Genomic DNA, 18,251 nt, shown 5'->3' on the forward strand with positions numbered 1-18,251 from the left:
ACGTCTGTTCTGAATTCAACCAGCAGTAAGCAACAGCTGGGATAGAGCAAGGAGTATTACACACGTAATACATACGTATTGGTATGTACTGTATCAAAGAGGTCTGATACGTATTGATATTTACTTCATCCTGAGTAGCGCTACCTGTTTCCTTCTGCATTTTACATGCATTTACCACTACTTGATTTAGTTCACTTCTCCTTCACAGAAAACTTACTAGATCTGAGAGCATACTAAGCACTTATTTGACAAAGAAAGCACAGAAGAGAACTAGAGATAGTCAGCACTCTTCTAAAGTCCCCTCCGTGCCATTTCCTCAGCTGGCACGGAGCAGCTCTCCGAGAGGGATGCAACACATGCCACTTCCCAAGGCCAGGCTTGCTGTTTCCAGAGGCACTACACATTATCATTACAGGACATAAGAGACCAGGCCTGGTTCTTCACTCCAGCCATAACCTCAGAATTAACTTAATTTTGCTTGTTGTCTGCTGCATCAGCGCTTTTATCACCCCTCACTTGAGCATCATCCATTTCTTGGAAAAACATGAAGGCTGGAGAGGGGAGGGGGCAGGAAGAAGAGATAAACAAGCAGGTACCCGTGTTCGTATGATGAACCTGGCCTGCGTATTCTCCTTCCAAACGTACAGCCCCCTTCCTCAGCACTGGGCTGGAAGCAGTGCCGAGGACAGTGGAGGAGCTCAGGGAAGAGGGATACGGGCCTTCAGGAGCAAGGCACACCAGGGCAGGCAAGAAAAGGACTGAGCCCTGTATCACGTAAGCAGCTGATACCAAAGCGACAGGGATGGAGAACACTAATGAGGACAAAATACTATTCAGAAGACGGGCAAAAAAAGTGTTATGGATTTGTGACCAATCTGCTACAATGGGACAGAAATCCAGTAAGTGCTGAGAGCAGCCAACAAAACACGGATGAACAGCAAGGGCCGCAAACTTGCCATCGCAAGGACGCTGCAAAAAAGCGCGATTTTAAACTTTTCTCACACACACACAGACATCTCCTCCTTTCTAAAAAGCTTGCATCATTTCACCTGGAATCCAAATCTCAACATTACACTAGCCTAACTAGGGAAACGCTCAGAGGACAGCAGCACCAGGGAGGATGCAGGGCTGCACAAGGAAAATACAAGCCTGCAACACCAGCTACCCATCACCACGCGTCCAAGGGCTACACTATGCCTGCTACATCTGAAACGAAACAGCCCTAATGCAAAACATACATATGTATACAACTACAGGCAGAGGCTGAAACTACAAAGAGGCAAATTCAAACTATAAACAAGGGAAACCTCCAGTCATTAAGCTGCAAATGAGACTTTCCATGGAGGCAATGAAAGAACTTTATGAAATACGTAACTGTAGATTTGTATTAAGCCAAGTTCTTTGAAGCTCAACTAGACACATTTGTGCAAAGAAGTTCCCGAGGAGGCATACAGAACGTAGGGGGATTTGGGTTCAATTACACCTCACAGAGCAACTCACCAGCAACTGAACAGCCCTAATTTTTTGCATGATAAAGCAGCCTATGTACCCTACCTTCAGTACACAAAAACTAGTATTTATTTTTTCCACTAAACTTATTTAGTATATAAGCAAATAAAATATGCTGTGGAATAATTGACTAAATTAATATATTGAGAGGGTAATTATCTCAAAGTTGTGCACCGATGGCTAACGTGCGCACTCCCAGGCTGTCTCAGTGCAAAGGCAGCCGCTGTACCAGAATCACATGCTTTATGCAGCAGCGGCTGAGGGGTGCTGGCAAAATCCATTACTACTGACATAATTTGGTAAAGATAGGCTGCTCGAGGTGACAGTTTTCTTGTTCCTTCCCATCCCGATGCCAAACCTTCACCGTATTAATATAACACTAAACAGGGCTGCAGGGGGAACCAAGTTAAAAAGAATGAAGCTACATTAAAAAAAAAATCATTTCAATGATTTCAATGACTCAAAAATTATTTCAATCACTTTATGGTGACAAGAAGTTGTGCTAGCACAAATGTTGGGGAAGGACACAAGAAGAGAACCAGCAGCAGCAAATGCTGTGTTTTCTAGCTAAGGAAGCTATCGTGTTCAGCTGAAGGGACAAAATGTTTTCCTACACTTCTCATAAATTCAGAGTTTCTCTGTCCATGCATCGCTACCACTGTACCTTAGTAAGGCTAAAGCTGATTTCAAACACAACATCCACAGGAAGACTAAATATACAAGGAGGTGGTTCATACCATCACATTATTCTAGCTAAATCAGAAGAAGGTGAGCCTGTATCACACATGGTCGTATGGAGTAGATACCTGCCCCTTATCAAGGCTGTCATCGCTTCTTTAGCTCATGATGCAGAGATTAAGCAGCTTTCCTTTCTAGAGGGTACGTCTCCCTCACTCCTGAAGCCTGACAGCCCCGGGCACACTACTCTCACTTACAGTGTCCGCAAGATCATCAATGAAGAGTACATTAGTTACAAGGGAAAGGGAAGGGAGAAAAACCCTGGACAAGAGAGCAGACGCTCAGAATATCATATCCGCTTAATCCTGGAGAATTTAATTCCATGCTTTTATTACTGCTTGATAGTTATTTTATTCATTAAAATTGTTCATCTAGTATAGGCGTATAGAGAACAAGCATGCCTTCACATAGCTTGAAGCCAAGAAGTGCAATTTTCCACTGTGCATTCTTCACATACCTCCTAAATCTAGTGTGATCACTCAGTGAAGAATGGCATCTGACACTGTCTTATGCACGTTAAAATTATGCTAACTACACGCTATTAAATATTTTCCTCACTGCTTGAAAACATCTCTCCCATGGAAGCATGAACACCCATACATAAGATGATGAACACTGTTTCACACAGAATATATACCCATGACATCTACTTCTATTAAAAGTTAGCAATAACCTTATCTCAGCAATTCGGTAAACTTCACATTTCAAGGGGGGAAAAAAGCATTTAAAAAGAGCCTCCAAAGGCTGAACAATTTTTGTTTTGCACACAGACAGGTCAGTAAGCTCTCACAAATTAGCGAGCTCATAGTATCACCCTGAATCAGCTGAGTGCAGCCTAATAGATCACAAATAGACTTCTGAGGCAACACTGCATTCCCAGGGATGCTGTGCAGATGTACACAGACTCCTTCCTCGCCCCTCCAAAGGAGGTGGCCAGCAGCATAAGGTCTGCACGACCATCAGAAGGACTTCCACGTGTATTTTGGGCTTCTGTTTCCCCGCTGACAGAGGGGATGCAATCCTGAGAGGTGCAGGACACCTTTAACTGAATAAAGGTGTTCAGCATTTCACAGTGTGCCCAGCATGGTAGAACACCAAGCCCCTAGAAAAATCAAAATAAAAACATCAGATAGTCAGTAGTATTATGAACTTGAAAAGGATTTTGAGAAAGCAGATTGCTAAAGGCTATCAAAGTTTGCTGGAAAATATATCCCACAAAATGTTAACGTGTGCGTATGCATGCACAAAAACAAATATGAAGCATTTTAAAAGTCTTTTGTATTGGTCACTGAGTATATAATTGCCAATTTGGAGATTTTTCAAAAAAAAAATCACTCCAATAGCAAATAGGTTTTAGCTATTATTTTAGGAAATAGAGATTTACATTCAAAAAAGCAAGGCTTCCTGTAATGACCTTTTAATCTTGAAAGGTAACCACCCAGTTACTGTGACCAACTTCCACCAAAACACCTTTGCTACTTGTAATTTCCAGGCCTGTTATTTAGTAGAAATATACATCTGCTATGTCAATTTCCGTGGTTCACAAGTGAAATACCCTGTGTCCATGTACCTTACTGCTAATCCAAATATTTAAAACAAAACGTGTGCATTCATGGCCAGCCACCCTAAACAAGATTTAGGCAATATTTTGACCTCCAAGCCAAACCCCATGGGCACGCTCAGAGCCGTGCCTGCCCTTCCTGACGAAGCGAACCCCCGACGTGCTATTTGCCCGAACTAACTGCACGGGGCCGAGTTCGTAGTTTGGAAGGAGGGAGGGAAAAACAAACAAATAAACAAACAAAAAAAAAAACAGAAAAACAAAACCCAAGGACAGCAGGCGAGAAACGCCGGAGGGACCGCTCGGGAGCGGCGGGGAGCGGCGCGGGGCAGCAGCCCGCACACGCAGTGCCTCCTTTATGAGCGCGGCGCAACTGCATGACGGTGCAGGATGAGGGCCGGCGGCTCGCGGGCGCTACACATGGGCAGCGCTCAGCCCCCGTCGACCCCGCGCTAGGCCCGGCCGGGCGCGTTTGCTGTAAATAACCCCGGGATGAGGGTTAATTAAAAATGGCGAGCGGCGTGGCTGCGCGCATACAATGAGCGGCCCCGCACCGGCCCCGGCCCCGGCCCGGCGCTGCTCAAGCCCGCCCCGAGGGGGGCGGCGGGGAGGCCCCGGACCCCCCCCCCCCCCCCCCATTCAACCCCGGCCAACGCGGCCCCCCCCCGGCCCCCCACGCCCCGCTGGAAAACAGGGCCCGGGCTGCCCTCCCCAGCCCCTCGCCGGGCAGCGGCGTCGCCTTCCGCGGGAGCGCGACCCCCCCCCCCCCCCCACCCCCGCCAAGCTGCAGGGATCTGGGGACCCGCTGCCCCGCCCCCCAGCCCCCGGGATCCCCCGACCCACGCGGGAGGCTCCCGGTGCCCCCCGAGCGCTGCTGCGCGCCCCGCCGAGCCTCGAGCCCCGCACAGGCGGCCCAGGGAGCCGAGCCCCCTGCCGTACGGCCGCTCCCCCCGCCCCAGCACGGTTCGCATTCTTGCAGCGAGCCCCTCCCGGACCGGCCCCCCCCGCCCCCAATCCCCCGCTCCCCCTCCGCCCCCCAGCCCCTCGCACGCTGCTCCCATCCTCAACTTTCCTCGCTCAGCGCCTCCCGCCGCCGACTCGCCCGCCCGAGCTCCCCCGGCCCCGCAGCACGGCCGGCCCCGGCCGCCCATGTTTGCGGAGGAGGAGAGAAAGGGCCGGGTGTCTGTGCACCGGGGGGCCGGGTGCCTGTGCACCGGGGCTCGGGGGGGCTCGGGCCGAGGAAGGCAGCTCCCCGAGGGGGGGCCGGGCTGCGCTGCGCCAGGGGCTGCGGGGGAGCCCCGGGAGCCCGCGGCGAGGCTGGGGGAGAGCGGGGGGGAAACTCGGCGCGGAGCAGAGGGCCCGGGGGCCGGCCCGGCCCCGGCCTTACCTTCCATCTCCATGTCCTCGGGCTCGCTCAGCTGCTGCTCCCCGGGCTTCTGGTGCTGCTGCTGCTGCTGCTGATGGTGGTTCATGTCGGGCTGGGCTTGGGGCTGGGGCTCGGCGGCGACGGCCTGGGCCTTTCCCGCTGGGGGCTGCGGGCCTGCGTCGGGAGGGGAAGGGGCGGAGGAGCGGCGGGGCCTGGGCAGCGGCCGGGACTGGGCACCCGCCTCGGGGGGCTGCGGCTGGGCTCCGGCGGGCAGGGAGCGGGCAGCCGGAGGAGGCAGCGAGACGCGCACGTATTTGCTCGCTATTCGCCCAATCTCGGCGGCGGCACCCGGTCGGGGGAAAGGGGTGGGGAGGAGGGACCGGCCGGGGGTGGCGGCTTCCCCGGGGGCCGGAGGGGAGGGGACCGGGACGAGGGGAGGGGGGAGGGGGGGGGGGGCCGGGAGATCAGGAGTCAGGGCCCGGCGGCTGCGCCCGGCGCTTCCCCCTCCCCTGGCGAGGTGTCCCCGGCGCTGCGAAGTCGGGGAGGCGCCGCGGGGCCCCTCCTCTGCCCTCCCGGCCCCCCCAGCGCCCCGGCACCGCCGCTGGCCGCCGCCCGGCTCGCTGCTCCTGGCCCGCGGGCCGTCCCCGTCGCCCGTGGCCCGGCGCGCTGGTGCCGCTCGGCCGCCGCCAGCGCTCTGTGCCTCAAAATGGCGGCTGCGGTAAACGCCGTGAAATGTCACATCCGCATGAGGGGCAGGCAGCCCAGCGAGCCGGGGAGGGGGAGGCAGCGCCGCGGCCGCGCCGGGAACAGCAGCCGCCGCCGCCGCCGCCGCAGGAGGCCGGGGAGGCGGAGCCACAGGGGCCCGGGCACCGCCGCCACCGCCGCGGCCTCCCCGCGGGCCGCCGCCACCTGCGCGCAGTCCCGCGCCCGGGCAGGGCAGGGCCGGGCCGGGCAGGGCAGGGCAGGGCCTGCCGCCGGGCTGCGGCCTCCCCGCGGGCATCTCGGGGCCGCCGGGGCTCGGGGGAGCCGCCGGGCGCCGGGGTTCGGAGCTCGGGGCACGGCCGCACGCGGGGGAAGCTGTGGCCGAGGCCGTGGCCGGGGTGATCCGGCTGCGATGCGTGGGGAGAGCGGGCAGGCGGGGGAAGGGTGTTTGGGGGCGGCACGGGGGAACAGGCACGGGAGAGATCCTGTAAACAAGGCTGTTCCCTGCCTAGGTGCCATTGCTTTTCATGGGCCCTGTGTGGGGGATAGCCCCTCCCGTGGACTAGGTTTTTGTACACTGGGAAGAGCAGGGAAGGGTGCAGATGAATAGATAATGCCTGGCCAGTCCAGAGCTAGAGCGACGAAGGAAGCAAATTCAATTAGGTATGAAAGAGTAGGTGGGAGACTGCAGAGAGGGCCTTAGTAACGCGTGGTATTAAACAGTGCAGTATTTAATTCGCGGTAGTGGGAAAACGGGGCAGGAGGATAGTCTGAAGGGAAATGCCCAGGACGTGCAAGACTGGGCCTCCTGAGGGGACTGAAAATGTACCCTAGCAGACAGTGCTGCTCTGACTGCAAGTGGATAAGTGATCTACAAGTTTGTTTATTTTTCCAGTTTATAAAATGAGCAAATCACACCCAATCTGGGGGACAAACCCAGTCTGTCTGGGCTCCAGCTGGTCCCTTTTCATCAACACAGGAGTCTGCAGGGTGGGCAGGACAGGAAAATAATGTCCCACATCTGAAGCCTTGCCTTAAGTAGTAAAAATCCAGAGCTGGAAAGTGGAAAAATAATGGAGGCTGAAGATACTAGTGGGAAGATCAGCTTTTAAAAACAGTTTGATAGTTTGCCTTCCAAATAGGACATTCTGATGTTCCCTGTTGTTCCTCTCAATTCTCAAAAGCTGTTTAAAGAAAAATCATTTACAAGCATTTACTTGATATTGACCTGGGCAAAAACATGGAAATCTACAAAACCCGGGTTTCCAATAAAGAGGGAGATGGGATCCGGTTTAGGACAGAGATTTATGCACAGATCTTTCATTTCTGAAATTCATTTCTGTCCTAAACTTTGAATTCCACACTGCAGCCTTTCCCTATCATTACCTCCTTGAACAATTGCTCTTTCCTAATGACTTCCATTCCAACCTCCTAAATCGTATGCAGGTTTAAACTCATCCCTCTGTCCTTCCTCCACAAGTGATTCCCAATACAGGATGAACGAGTATGTCACAATGAGGAGATAGCTACAGATTATTACCTGATTCTTCAGCCACAGACAGTGAGGTTGTAAGCAAGGATCAACTGAGGAAAACAATTTCACTGTTTAGGAACAAGTCCCTAAAGACAGTCAAGCTAATTTATCATAAGCATTAAAAACATTTTTTTTACATACGAAAATTTCTCAGTTTCAGTTATTTTTCAGGCAGCTAAGTTTTCCAAAGTCATTGGCTTCTCCTGCTGTTTTAGGGGAGCAGAAATCGGCAAAAGGCATCTGCGCAAATCCTTTGCTGTGGAGAGGGCAGTGTGGAAGAGGGGCAGGAATTTTTGTCATCAACTGGACGATGCATAGTCAGCTTATGAAGAATGCCACAATCAAGCAGTGCCATTTCCGTATATTTCTAATTTAAGTGAACTTTTCGGGGTCCAGATACAATGCAGACTTAAGTATCTTGTAATGTTTTGAAGAAAAAAAAAACAGTTGAAAATATATCGTTTACATTGTGTGAATATAGCTATAAGTAAAAAAAATTTATTGAAAATTGATTCGGGTACTCATATTTAAGAGGGAATAAATTTTGTGTGTATAATCATCTCAAATGCATTTTTGAAATAAATGGTAAGCATTTTACACAGCCAGCCAGTGGTTGTAGCACTGCGATTTGATTGGTTTTGGACAGGAAATACAAATTTTATCAATTGCCAAGCCTAAGGTGAAGTCCAGATCTCAACATATGCTAACATTTTATCCCAACTACATGAGGCATACTTCTGCAAAGTATTTCTGGCCTGTTGCCACTCCCTTCTGAAACTTTCTGCTGTTCACCTCTCCCCAGTACAAGACACAAAAGCTCCATCCTTTAAAGGAAAGAATGGTCACCTTTTATGTAACCGCTTGTCCATATCATCGCTGCCAGCATTTGGCTTAGCCTCTACCTCAGCAGTGATATCCAATCACTTATTTATCCAGCTGTTCCATAAATACCTAATAAATTCTTATTTTCATAAGAAAACCATTTTTGCACTGCACTCCCCATCTTTAACAGCCACATCCCTCTGCAGATGATTCCTGTCTCCTGCAGTTCTGATGGTAAATTCCGTATGTGGAAGGGTGGGCAAACACCTGACAAGGGTTACTGATACTAAAAAAAAGAAAAAGAAAAAGAAACAATTAAGATCACGAGTGGGGACGTGATGAATACAGTCTATGTATCCATTGCTATCAGTTTTATTCTTGTCCTTCCTTTTTCACTCCTTCCTTTCATTTCCTACTCCCACTTATTGAATCTTGTCTAAATTTAGGCCTCTATCCTGTAAGCTAATCCAGTCCCTCTTGGCCCTTATGCCCACACAAAGCACTGGGGAATTTGGTAAAGCTGCACCTGAGCAAAGGATTTTGTCCTCCAGGCCCAAGCTGTATATTAGTAGGCAAAGGAGATTCCCTGTTCTGTACTGGCTGGGTCAATAGGGCTGTCAGACAGGCTGCAGCCTCCCGGCATTCCCTCCACATTAGTCATCGTAATGAGAGATGAAGTTAAAGAGGCGCTATCATCTTTAAAATGCCATTGAAGAAATGGGCTTCACTTCGTGAAGCTGACTTGCTCCTGAGCCTCGCTGAAATTAAAAATAAATCCAACTCGGTCTGTTTATTTTTAAAATACTCGCAAGCCAGTGTTTGGCTGCGTGAGTGCCAGGCCGAGCACCAAACCAGGCAGCCCTGTGTCTCTGCTGCCTGTCTGCCCTCCAGGTGAGATCCTGGCTGTCACAGAGTCGGGGAGGCTTTGTCCTGCCCTGCTGCTGCCCCCTGCTCCGAAAGGCCACGTCGTCTTCAGCAGGCCTCAGGTGGCCACAGTGGCCACCCATGGCTTCAGATGGCCACCACAGGGTAAACTGTAGAGGGGAACACCACAGCAAACTGGGCTGAAGGAAAGGAGGATGCTGCCCCATGGCACAATATCCTGGACCAGGAGCACTTGTGCCAGTCTGCTGATTTCCTCCCGGATCCTTAGCTGAGTTAGGACATCTCGCCTCCCGCTTGGCTCTGTTTGCTGCCCTGGCTTCAGCACAGACGTCCTCTCGTGGCCAGGCTCTACACTTCCAGCACCACTTATGGTGCCCCATAATGCATGCAGGTGGCCATGTCTATAATTAAGGAAATTTATAGCTGTGTAATGACAGAAGGGCAATTACACCAGCGCACACCCTTAATATAGATGCACTAAACCAGCAAAACTGGGGTTACCACTTGTGCAGCTTATTCTGCCATGTTTCTGGATGAATATATATTAATGCAAACGTGCCCCTGTGCCAGCAACATGCTTCCTTAGGATGTTGAGTTTGCACTCGTGGGACCATATGCACAGTTATACCATCCTATAACTCTTAAAGTTATGAGTTAAAGTGTGCCGGAGGCTGCCTTCCCCACTCAGGCAGCTGCTTCTGGTCTCACGGTTTTGCTTCTTCCACGATCAGAGACACTTAGTACTACAGTGATAAAAGTAAGTGAAAATATTCTCACTGTTGCCAGAAGCTCTCCATTCCCTTGTTCATGGTTCTTTTGGTGCTTTGCCACATTGCTGATACTGCACTGCATCTAGAGAGTGAAAGGTGGATCCCCGGGCACCTTATGCAGGGAGCCAGAGTCAAGCGTCCCGAGCACTCTACATTAGTGCAGACAATTTTGAGGAGAGACCTTCCAGCTGAAGCGGGCGATCAGCTGCTCTTGTGAACACCTTCAGGCTGAGTGTGGGGAAGAAAATAATCATGAGGCTGCTGGAGCATGAGACAGGAAGGCAATAGGCAGAAAAAGTCATTAAAGGTACAGAATTGGATGCAAAAACTGAGTAATTTCTTTGGCTGCAGTGCATGTATTTAACTGCAACAACTTGGTGCACAGCTAGTGGGATGGAGAGCATCTCATGTCCTATGAACGTATTTTCCACATTTTCTAACCCTCAAAATCCTGCAATAACTCTGGACTTTTGTATTTTTTTCTTTCCACAAAGTGACAAATAGCTCCCAATAACCCCAGTATTTCTCTGTGCTGGATCCAACAACCTCTGGAAATGCCTTCCAACTGAAATTATTCTGTGATTCTTTAATTAGCCAGCAATTTCTACACAGTTTGCAGGTACTTAATATTTCAGTCTTCTACCCGTTCATTATTTATTTATTTTTAGTATCTGACAGACAGGCAGACTGTGCCATAACATAAGTTCTGCTTTCACAGGAAAATAGGGTAAAAATACATAATGACGAAGTCTATTTTAGAGATTTTTTCAATTCAGAGATCTTTGGTTTGATGATTCCTCTTTAACTGAATAACAATTATATTTTAAGGAGATATATAAATCATTATTCCTTAATAATAAAAGGTGGGAAATCCATTACATCTGAATGCATCCCACAGTTTAAAGTTTTACATGATTTAAGGTATACTTTGAGCGATTCCCAAAGCCACGTCCTTCATACGACTTTCACAGGGTCAAGACATACATACAAAAAAAACAAAACAAAACAAAAAGCAAAAACCATGAGGTTTAATTTTCACATTAAAAACTAGCCTGTTATTATAAAGAGGTGTGTTTACATCTGAGCTGCTAGGTGGTGACCCAGTCTCTGTTTACCATCTTTGAAAAGTCAGATGATCCCTTTTTCTCATCAAATTTTGTTGGACACAGTAAACTGTGAAGTTAAGTGTTACCAGTGATCTACATCCATAGTGAAATAAGGAATAGAAGGTACTCTACTGGTTCATCTTTTTCTGTGCAACTATAATTAATCAAATAAGGCTAGCCATAAAAATTGTGTCTTACTCTGAGTAGAAGGCAGAAGGTGAAGCTGAAAAGTATCTATGAAATTAGGTATACTTGCAACAGCCCTTTTTAAAGTGAATTCATTATTAGTGGAAGATAGGGACTGCCAGTAAGAAAACCAATGCTTCCCGTGCAGCTTGCATTGTTATGCTGAAGCGCCTTGACCCACAGAGGTTCTCAAAATGCTTGTAATGCCATGTTTGAATAATCTATACAACTCCTTCTCTGTACGGGAGATGAGGTGCTTAAGATCACCATATTTACAAACGGGCAGGAAAAGATTAAGTGACTTGTTGTACACCACAGGTCATACACCAGCTAACTCACTGTCAGAGCCAGAATGTGAGCTGTGAATATATTAAAGCAGAAATGAGTTACATGGTCTGGGTTTTGCTTGTTTCTTTGTTACTTTCTTTGCGTTTAGAAAAAAAAATAATGATGGTTTCTTTGCTGTGGCCATCCATGTATCACATATGTAGTTACAAGGGCAGATCCTTCCAGCATGTGCCCCAACAGGCCATGCACTTGCAGCTTCATAACCCCTGTGCACATTGCTGTTGTGGGACCGGACACATCCACGGAAAGGTGGCACAGAGTAGCGGGATGAAAATCAGGTGAATTCTTCTGCCGTGGCATAGCAACTGATCACCTTTGAGCAATTTTCCTAATTTTTAAGTCTCTTCACTTTTGGCATCAAAAGGCAAATAGCACCTGCAGTGGTATTTGGCCGCTTGTCCATTCATCTGTGGAGGATAACAAAGAATTTGTTTCTGTGCCATCTTCCCCGTGGGCTCTTGAGGACAACAAGAAGATAAACATTCTGTTTAAGGTATCAGGTTGAGACTTATGAGAGGACACTTGAGTTCCTGGCTTTGTCACAGGCCTCCTCTGTGACACCTCCTCTGCAAAGCACCAGGCGGCTGATCCAGAAGAACACAACACAGATTTAACTTTGGTCTTGCTAACATAGGAGTTAGTTGTGTATCCATAAATGTCAATTTGTTTGGTCAATTTAGTGGAAAAGGTCACAGACACGGGCAGGTACTGTCTCTGCTAAATAAGATGTTTCCTGACGTTCACTAGGTCTGCCAGGCGTTAGTGCTCCTAAGCAAAGGTAACTTATTATGTTCACATGAAAATAAACATAAAATATAATATGAGAAACCAGAGTGCTTAAAGATTTAACCTATTTCTCCTTCCTGCAATCACCTCCCTTTGCCTGGCTGCACATCACATCCCCACTTGGATACTGAGTTTAGCATTTGTACACCCAGAAGCAGCTGTCAGCCCAGGCATAGGCTGGGACCCACAGTGCCATATCTCTAGTGCCATTTCCTTACCTCCTTACTCTGTCTTCCTCCTTAGAAGAAAAACCTACACCCACAAATTCTTTCTTTCTTTCAGGAGGCCACATTAACAATTACCTCTATTATGATACTGATTCTTCTTCACCCTGGTCTTCACTTTATACTGATGGGTTAAAAACTGTGAAAACAGGTCTGGGGCAGCATAAGCATAGGTGATGCTAGGACTACATTGAATGGTTATCATATTAGAATTATCTGTCATATAGTAAGGAGTAGCTATGATTCCTTTCCATGTAGCATGTCTGGCAGAGTTCAGTACGAAGGTAGGAACCGATCTGCAATTTGATCAGCCTGGGTAAACCGAATGAAGTCAGTGGATAGATCAGATTCCAGTACTGAAGATTAATTTTTTAACCTGTTTAACAAGCAAACCTCACAAAATCTCTCAGTGATTAAATAAAAAAGGCTATTGAGATCTGCATTGTCATTTTTACTTCAAATGAATGTTCTAGCATTGGTTGAATTAATCATTTGTTTTGAGTGGCAGAGAAAAGATCCTAGAGAAGGAATAAATTAGAACAAGTGAATTGAATAACAGAAAGAAACCTTTTAAAGATAAACTTGGGAAGATACACCTTTTGCTTTGCAATGAACAAAACCAGGTCCTAGAAGACACGTCTGTTTCTATCACTCTCAAATGTGAGCCCTGATCCTGCAGGGAGCTCTGTGCAGACAGATCCAAGAAGCAGTGTGGTGTTCTTCAGTGTCTTGAGATTTGATTTCAGGTCAGAAATTCCCAGTAAAATAGACAAAAGTGTTTTTCTCCACTTAGTTTTTGTGTGTATGTGAAAGGAATATCAGAATTATGAAGCTTCATTGTCCCTACAAGAAACTGCTAAAGTGAAAGCCCTCTGGTTTTTGATAAAGATGTGACTGTTGAATTTTTCCCAAATAAGGCTGTCTCTGAAGTATTATTAGGAATTTGAGTTCAGCAGGAGGAAGAAAAAGTTTGATTAGAGACCCTTGGCCTCTCATTGTTCAGATGTCAGACCCTATTGTCATTGCCATCGTTCTGGTTTTCCTATGCTCTGTGGCAGCTAGCAAAGCTAGAGAGGTCAAAGTGCAAGCAAGCCAAAAACCCAGGACAGAATAAAAAAGGTGTCTTTGCTCTTTCTTCATAAATCCATAACAAATAAATTAGATGTGAGATTTTTTTCTCCCCTTTAAGACAATTTTCAGAGGGCTATTTAAACAGCAATGATCACTCCAGATATTTGAGTAGAGACAGAGAATTAATTGCTGGAAAACTGCCGCTATATGTGGGGTCTGTGGAGGAGGAGTTCCTAACACCAGCAATGCCAGAATTGTGCTATGTTGCAGTGAGGAGGAAGACACCAATTAGTCTAATAGGAAGAGCAGGGCTGGGAGCACAGAGATAAACATCTGGAAGGCTCCCTGGGGCAATTCCACTTGAAGACTTAAAAATAGGAAGGATGAATTTAACTGCAGTCCCGAAATGGAACTGAAACTGGGAGATTTGTTTGCAGGTGGAATCACATAATTGTACTTCGTCCTATTATCAGCAATAGTTTACATTTAGGGGAGTTTGGGAAGCTGGGCTTTTAGAGAACATGGAAGGAGAACTGACAATAGGCCGTGGGAGGCAAGATGAGAGCCTGGATTAACATTTCCACAGTGGTGAAGTCAAAGCCAAATGTGGCATCCAACTACCTTTATTTGTTCTCAATATTTAGCAATGAATATTAATTATATTTAAAGCAAGCTGTTTTGTTATTCGAATATGAGCATTAAGCATTAGTTGGTGCTAACATCACAGCTTAAAGCAGCTGGTGTTAACATTGCAGCTTAAAGCAGGCTGTCATTCTTTCGGAATGCCTTGCTTTCTAGGCAACCCATCCCATCTCCAGTGTAGTGGAAGTGAAGGATCCTTTCACTCAGAGTAAATTTTGGCTAAGGTTATAGTTGTTGTTTTTTTTAGCAAGATTAAAGCATTTAATTTCTTTGAGAAAGTTTGGGGAAAATGTTCTTTTGGGCTGTTTTGGATATATTGCATTTGAAATAAATCTGGTGCATGGTGTGTTAGTGGTAGGGTTTGGGGAGAAAAGAGAGTTACAAGTTTATTTTTTTTAGATATGCTATGCTTAGAAACCCTTAAGTTGAAAATTTATAAAGATAGCCTATGGTCAGACTTCTTGGTCTGAGATCCTTAGTATAAGATAATTTTCAATAACATTTTTGTTTGATCCTTGATGTCTGCAGTTGCTGCATTAAGCAAAAAGCAGGATTCCTATGTTCGTCGTTTATCTTTTCCACCAAACATATGTTTATTTATGTTATATATATATTATATACCCCCCATTATTTCTTCTTGATTGTACCTGGCAAAGGAGGCCCTTGCAGAATCACCAGTACTCTGCCAACGTTGAAGGCTGTTGCCTTAAGTGATGTGATGCCTGTAGGAACCTGTTTTGACACAATTTGCCTGGCTTCTCTGGAGGCTACTTCAGTGTTTTGGCAAACTGCAGTTATGGGTACTCTTTTTACTTTTTGCCTCAATGCTCAAAGTGCCTTGATAAATTTAAGAAGCTTTTCTTTAATATCTTTTTAAGCAGTATCTTCTACAAAAACATTAATTTGGTGCTCAATGGGTTAGCTTTTTCATATTTCCATCCATAGGCCCAATAAACTATCACCATCAAATTGGAAGATTCTGCCAAATGTTAGCTCACTGACTCATCCGAGTGTTCCTTTCATGGCAGAGAAAAGGAATTCTTTTTTATTAACAGGATTTCATGCTTCTGGATAGCTTCAAGTAGATCAGACCCAGAGGTCCTTCACAGCAGAAGCTGAAGGAGCAAAAGCCATTTTCCGACACAGAGCAAGTCCCAAGAGGCTGGAATACTTAACTCACCTTGTCAGAAGCTTTCTAACAAAGGCAAGTCTTCTAACTCTGGCCTCAGATCAGAACAAGTGGAAGATTTTGAATGCTCTTAGCTGGTTTTCAAATCTGGAAAGACCTACAGCTACAAGTACAGGACTGCCACTTTTATTTGATGATTCTTTGGCAATTCAGTCCATCAGAACCTAAAGCTTGAAGCACTAACCTTCCCCAATCCACATGGGAAGCAGTATATCCAAGTAGTCAGGCTTCTCATAGTAAAAATGCCAAGTTTTACCTAAACTGAATTACTCCAGGGTAGACTCTTGAGACTTTTTATACGTTCATATGTCAATGTGTATTTTTGAAACCTCCTACGAAAAGCTCTCTTCTAGGATCTTTATGGAGTCTGCCATCACTGACTTCCTTGGAACCACTCACTTTGTGGTTTCTTATACACTTTCTTGGTGGCATCAAGTGAGATTCACACATCAAGCAGTTATCTTTTAGATTTTACATGGTAGAGTGCTGCAGAGGACTCATCTGAGAATCACTGCAAAGACGAGACTTGAGCTACTTTGCCATTTCTGCCCTGCATGTTCTAACGAAACATTATTATTATTATTGTTGTTGTTGTTGTTATCGTAAAAACCAGTTGTAAAGGGCTTGAGTGAACTAAAGCACTTGGAAGGCCCATCTACCTTACTGTCTCACTTGGTATCAACACAACAAGCAGCTTTGCTACCAATACCTTGTCTAGCTGCTAAGCTGCTCCAGTACATTTTGTTTTTATAACCTGTCTGGCCTGAAGCTTGAAATCATGTCAAAATGCATTTGATCTGAAGCAAAGCAGCCCCCACTGTGTTTCTTGGGGATATTTTCATACAAGACAACTGCAAGTTAGCTACGTGGTGCATGCTCCACGCATTCACAAAACCACTATGATTTAGATTTAGTCTACAGCAAGAGATCCTATTTTAGTCATCCTGTGCTGTGGAAGTTGTTTCCAAGATTATAGGAATCAAGCTGTTCAACACAGCAGAAACTTCATCTGTTGCAGGATAACATTACTTAACTGAGTTTTGCTTTAGTTTTGCATGCATCGTTCAGAGTTAGAAACGCTGTGCTGGAGGTTACTCCGAGTTGCCTCACCTTTTCTTTTAAATATGACTGCCTTTATATACATTCCTTTCCCCTATGAATTCTGCCTTTACATGGCTTTTCTTATTGTTGTGCCTTCTTTTTTCTCACCTCCTGACACTCCAGGGGTAAGAATCCAGACAGATCTCTGGAGAGGGCCAGCCACTCACCAGAATTTACTGCTCTGAAGAGACTGTTCACCTCTGTCCTATTGTTGGAGAGTCTCTGATAAGATATTGATTTTGTAACTTCTGTGTTGCTCTGTCAGACTTTCTTCCCCTTCCCATCCTCTTTTATTTTTTGCCCTACTTGACTGGTTTATCTCACTGGTAAAACATTAATGCCTGCTCATATTTGGAGCTGCACAGAGCAGCTGATCCAGATGTGGAGACCACCAGTTTGTGCTTGGCACTAGTACCAAGCCACCACTACATGGGCCCAAACCTCTCAGGATTTCAAAGAGTTGCATTTATCTCATTCTGAGAAGTCAAGAAGTAGGACTGAGAATCTTCAATGAGACGAGAATCTGAATATTCTTTGCAAATGTGAAAATTACAGGTTAGTAACTTTTTTTAGGCATTTGCTTCATTACACAATCAATTGTTTTTGACATGTTGCTAATGTAGTGTAAGATGCCATTAGGTATTTGCAGCATTAAAGCTTAACCAAACCCAGAGAACGAGTCAATAACTAACCATGCATAAGTCAATGCAGAGATGGATTATTATATGAAATCTTGATTATTTACAGAAATAAAAGAAAACAACAACAACAACACTGTTCTGAGAATTTGAGTAAATGTAAGAGAAGTGAGCACATTTTTCAAAACCTTTAGGGAGAGTATGTGAAAAATGTGTTACAAGAGCTACTTATTAAATCGTGGACATATCTTTCAAGTAAAAGGGTAGAAGCCTGTCCCTTAAGCAGTTTAAAATATTAGGAATCAATCCTGCACTAGCAGATTGGACAGACTGAAGTACTGGTGACCCAGCCACTTGGAACCGGAGGAAGGCAACAATGGCTGTAGCCAGCACAGCTGCAGCTCCAAGAGAATGAATTGCTAGGCCTAAGGCTCATGCACACCCTTTCAGTGGGAATATTCCCATGCATAAATTTACACACACACATTTGCAGACCTGCAAACCTAATGTGATTGATGTCTTCCTCTCTGTATGCTATAATTTGAAAGCTGAATACGGTTTATAATAAAGGGAGTGTTATTTAAACATGAAGGTAACTTGATGTTTAAATAGGTTACATTTTGAGGATGCTTTCAACCTGTTACCGATCAGTTCTCGATACAATAGCTAGGCACTAGTTTCAAGCAAGTTGGAAACTTTTTCCAGTCCGCCATCTTCATTTCCTATGTTTCTGAACAGAAATTCATAGCAAGGTCACACAGTCCCAGAAACATTACACTGAAAGGGTCACTGCACTTAAAGAGGTCACTACTGTTAGTCACCATTCCCATCCTTTTGCTGGATGTCACTGCCCTCAAAGCAAGGACAGCTCACCCACCTGTGAATTAGCCCTCGGACTACTGCAGTTCTGTATTAAGGCCAGCCCAGGCTTGAGTTATTTTCCTTTAGGGTACTGGGCTGACCACAGTGGCAATCCAGGACCAGGTTCCCTGGATAATCAGATGTCTGTGCCTTGGAAAGGAGTAAGGCCACGGGTTGGAGGCTGTGAAACCTCTGGTTTTAATCTGCTGCAC

At 46.2% G+C, this 18,251-nt stretch overlaps 2 protein-coding genes across 2 annotated transcripts in view; one reads left to right on the forward strand and one right to left on the reverse strand.

Annotated features, from left to right (window-relative positions):
• Nucleotides 1–5,700, reverse strand: part of USP7 (ubiquitin specific peptidase 7) — a 75,066-nt gene extending 69,366 nt beyond the window's left edge. Inside the window, exon 1 of the mRNA XM_035548779.2 lies at nt 5,196–5,700. Within this exon, the coding sequence (XP_035404672.1) occupies nt 5,196–5,280 (85 nt within the window). The 5' untranslated portion in view covers nt 5,281–5,700. The remainder of the gene's footprint in view (nt 1–5,195) is intronic.
• Nucleotides 1–18,251, forward strand: part of HAPSTR1 (HUWE1 associated protein modifying stress responses) — an 824,185-nt gene that overhangs the window by 747,521 nt on the left and 58,413 nt on the right. The gene's annotated exons all lie outside the window — the stretch shown is intronic.

The sequence above is a fragment of the Cygnus atratus genome, chromosome 15 (genome assembly GCF_013377495.2).
Source record: "Cygnus atratus isolate AKBS03 ecotype Queensland, Australia chromosome 15, CAtr_DNAZoo_HiC_assembly, whole genome shotgun sequence".
NCBI classification, from domain to species: Eukaryota; Metazoa; Chordata; class Aves; order Anseriformes; family Anatidae; genus Cygnus; species Cygnus atratus.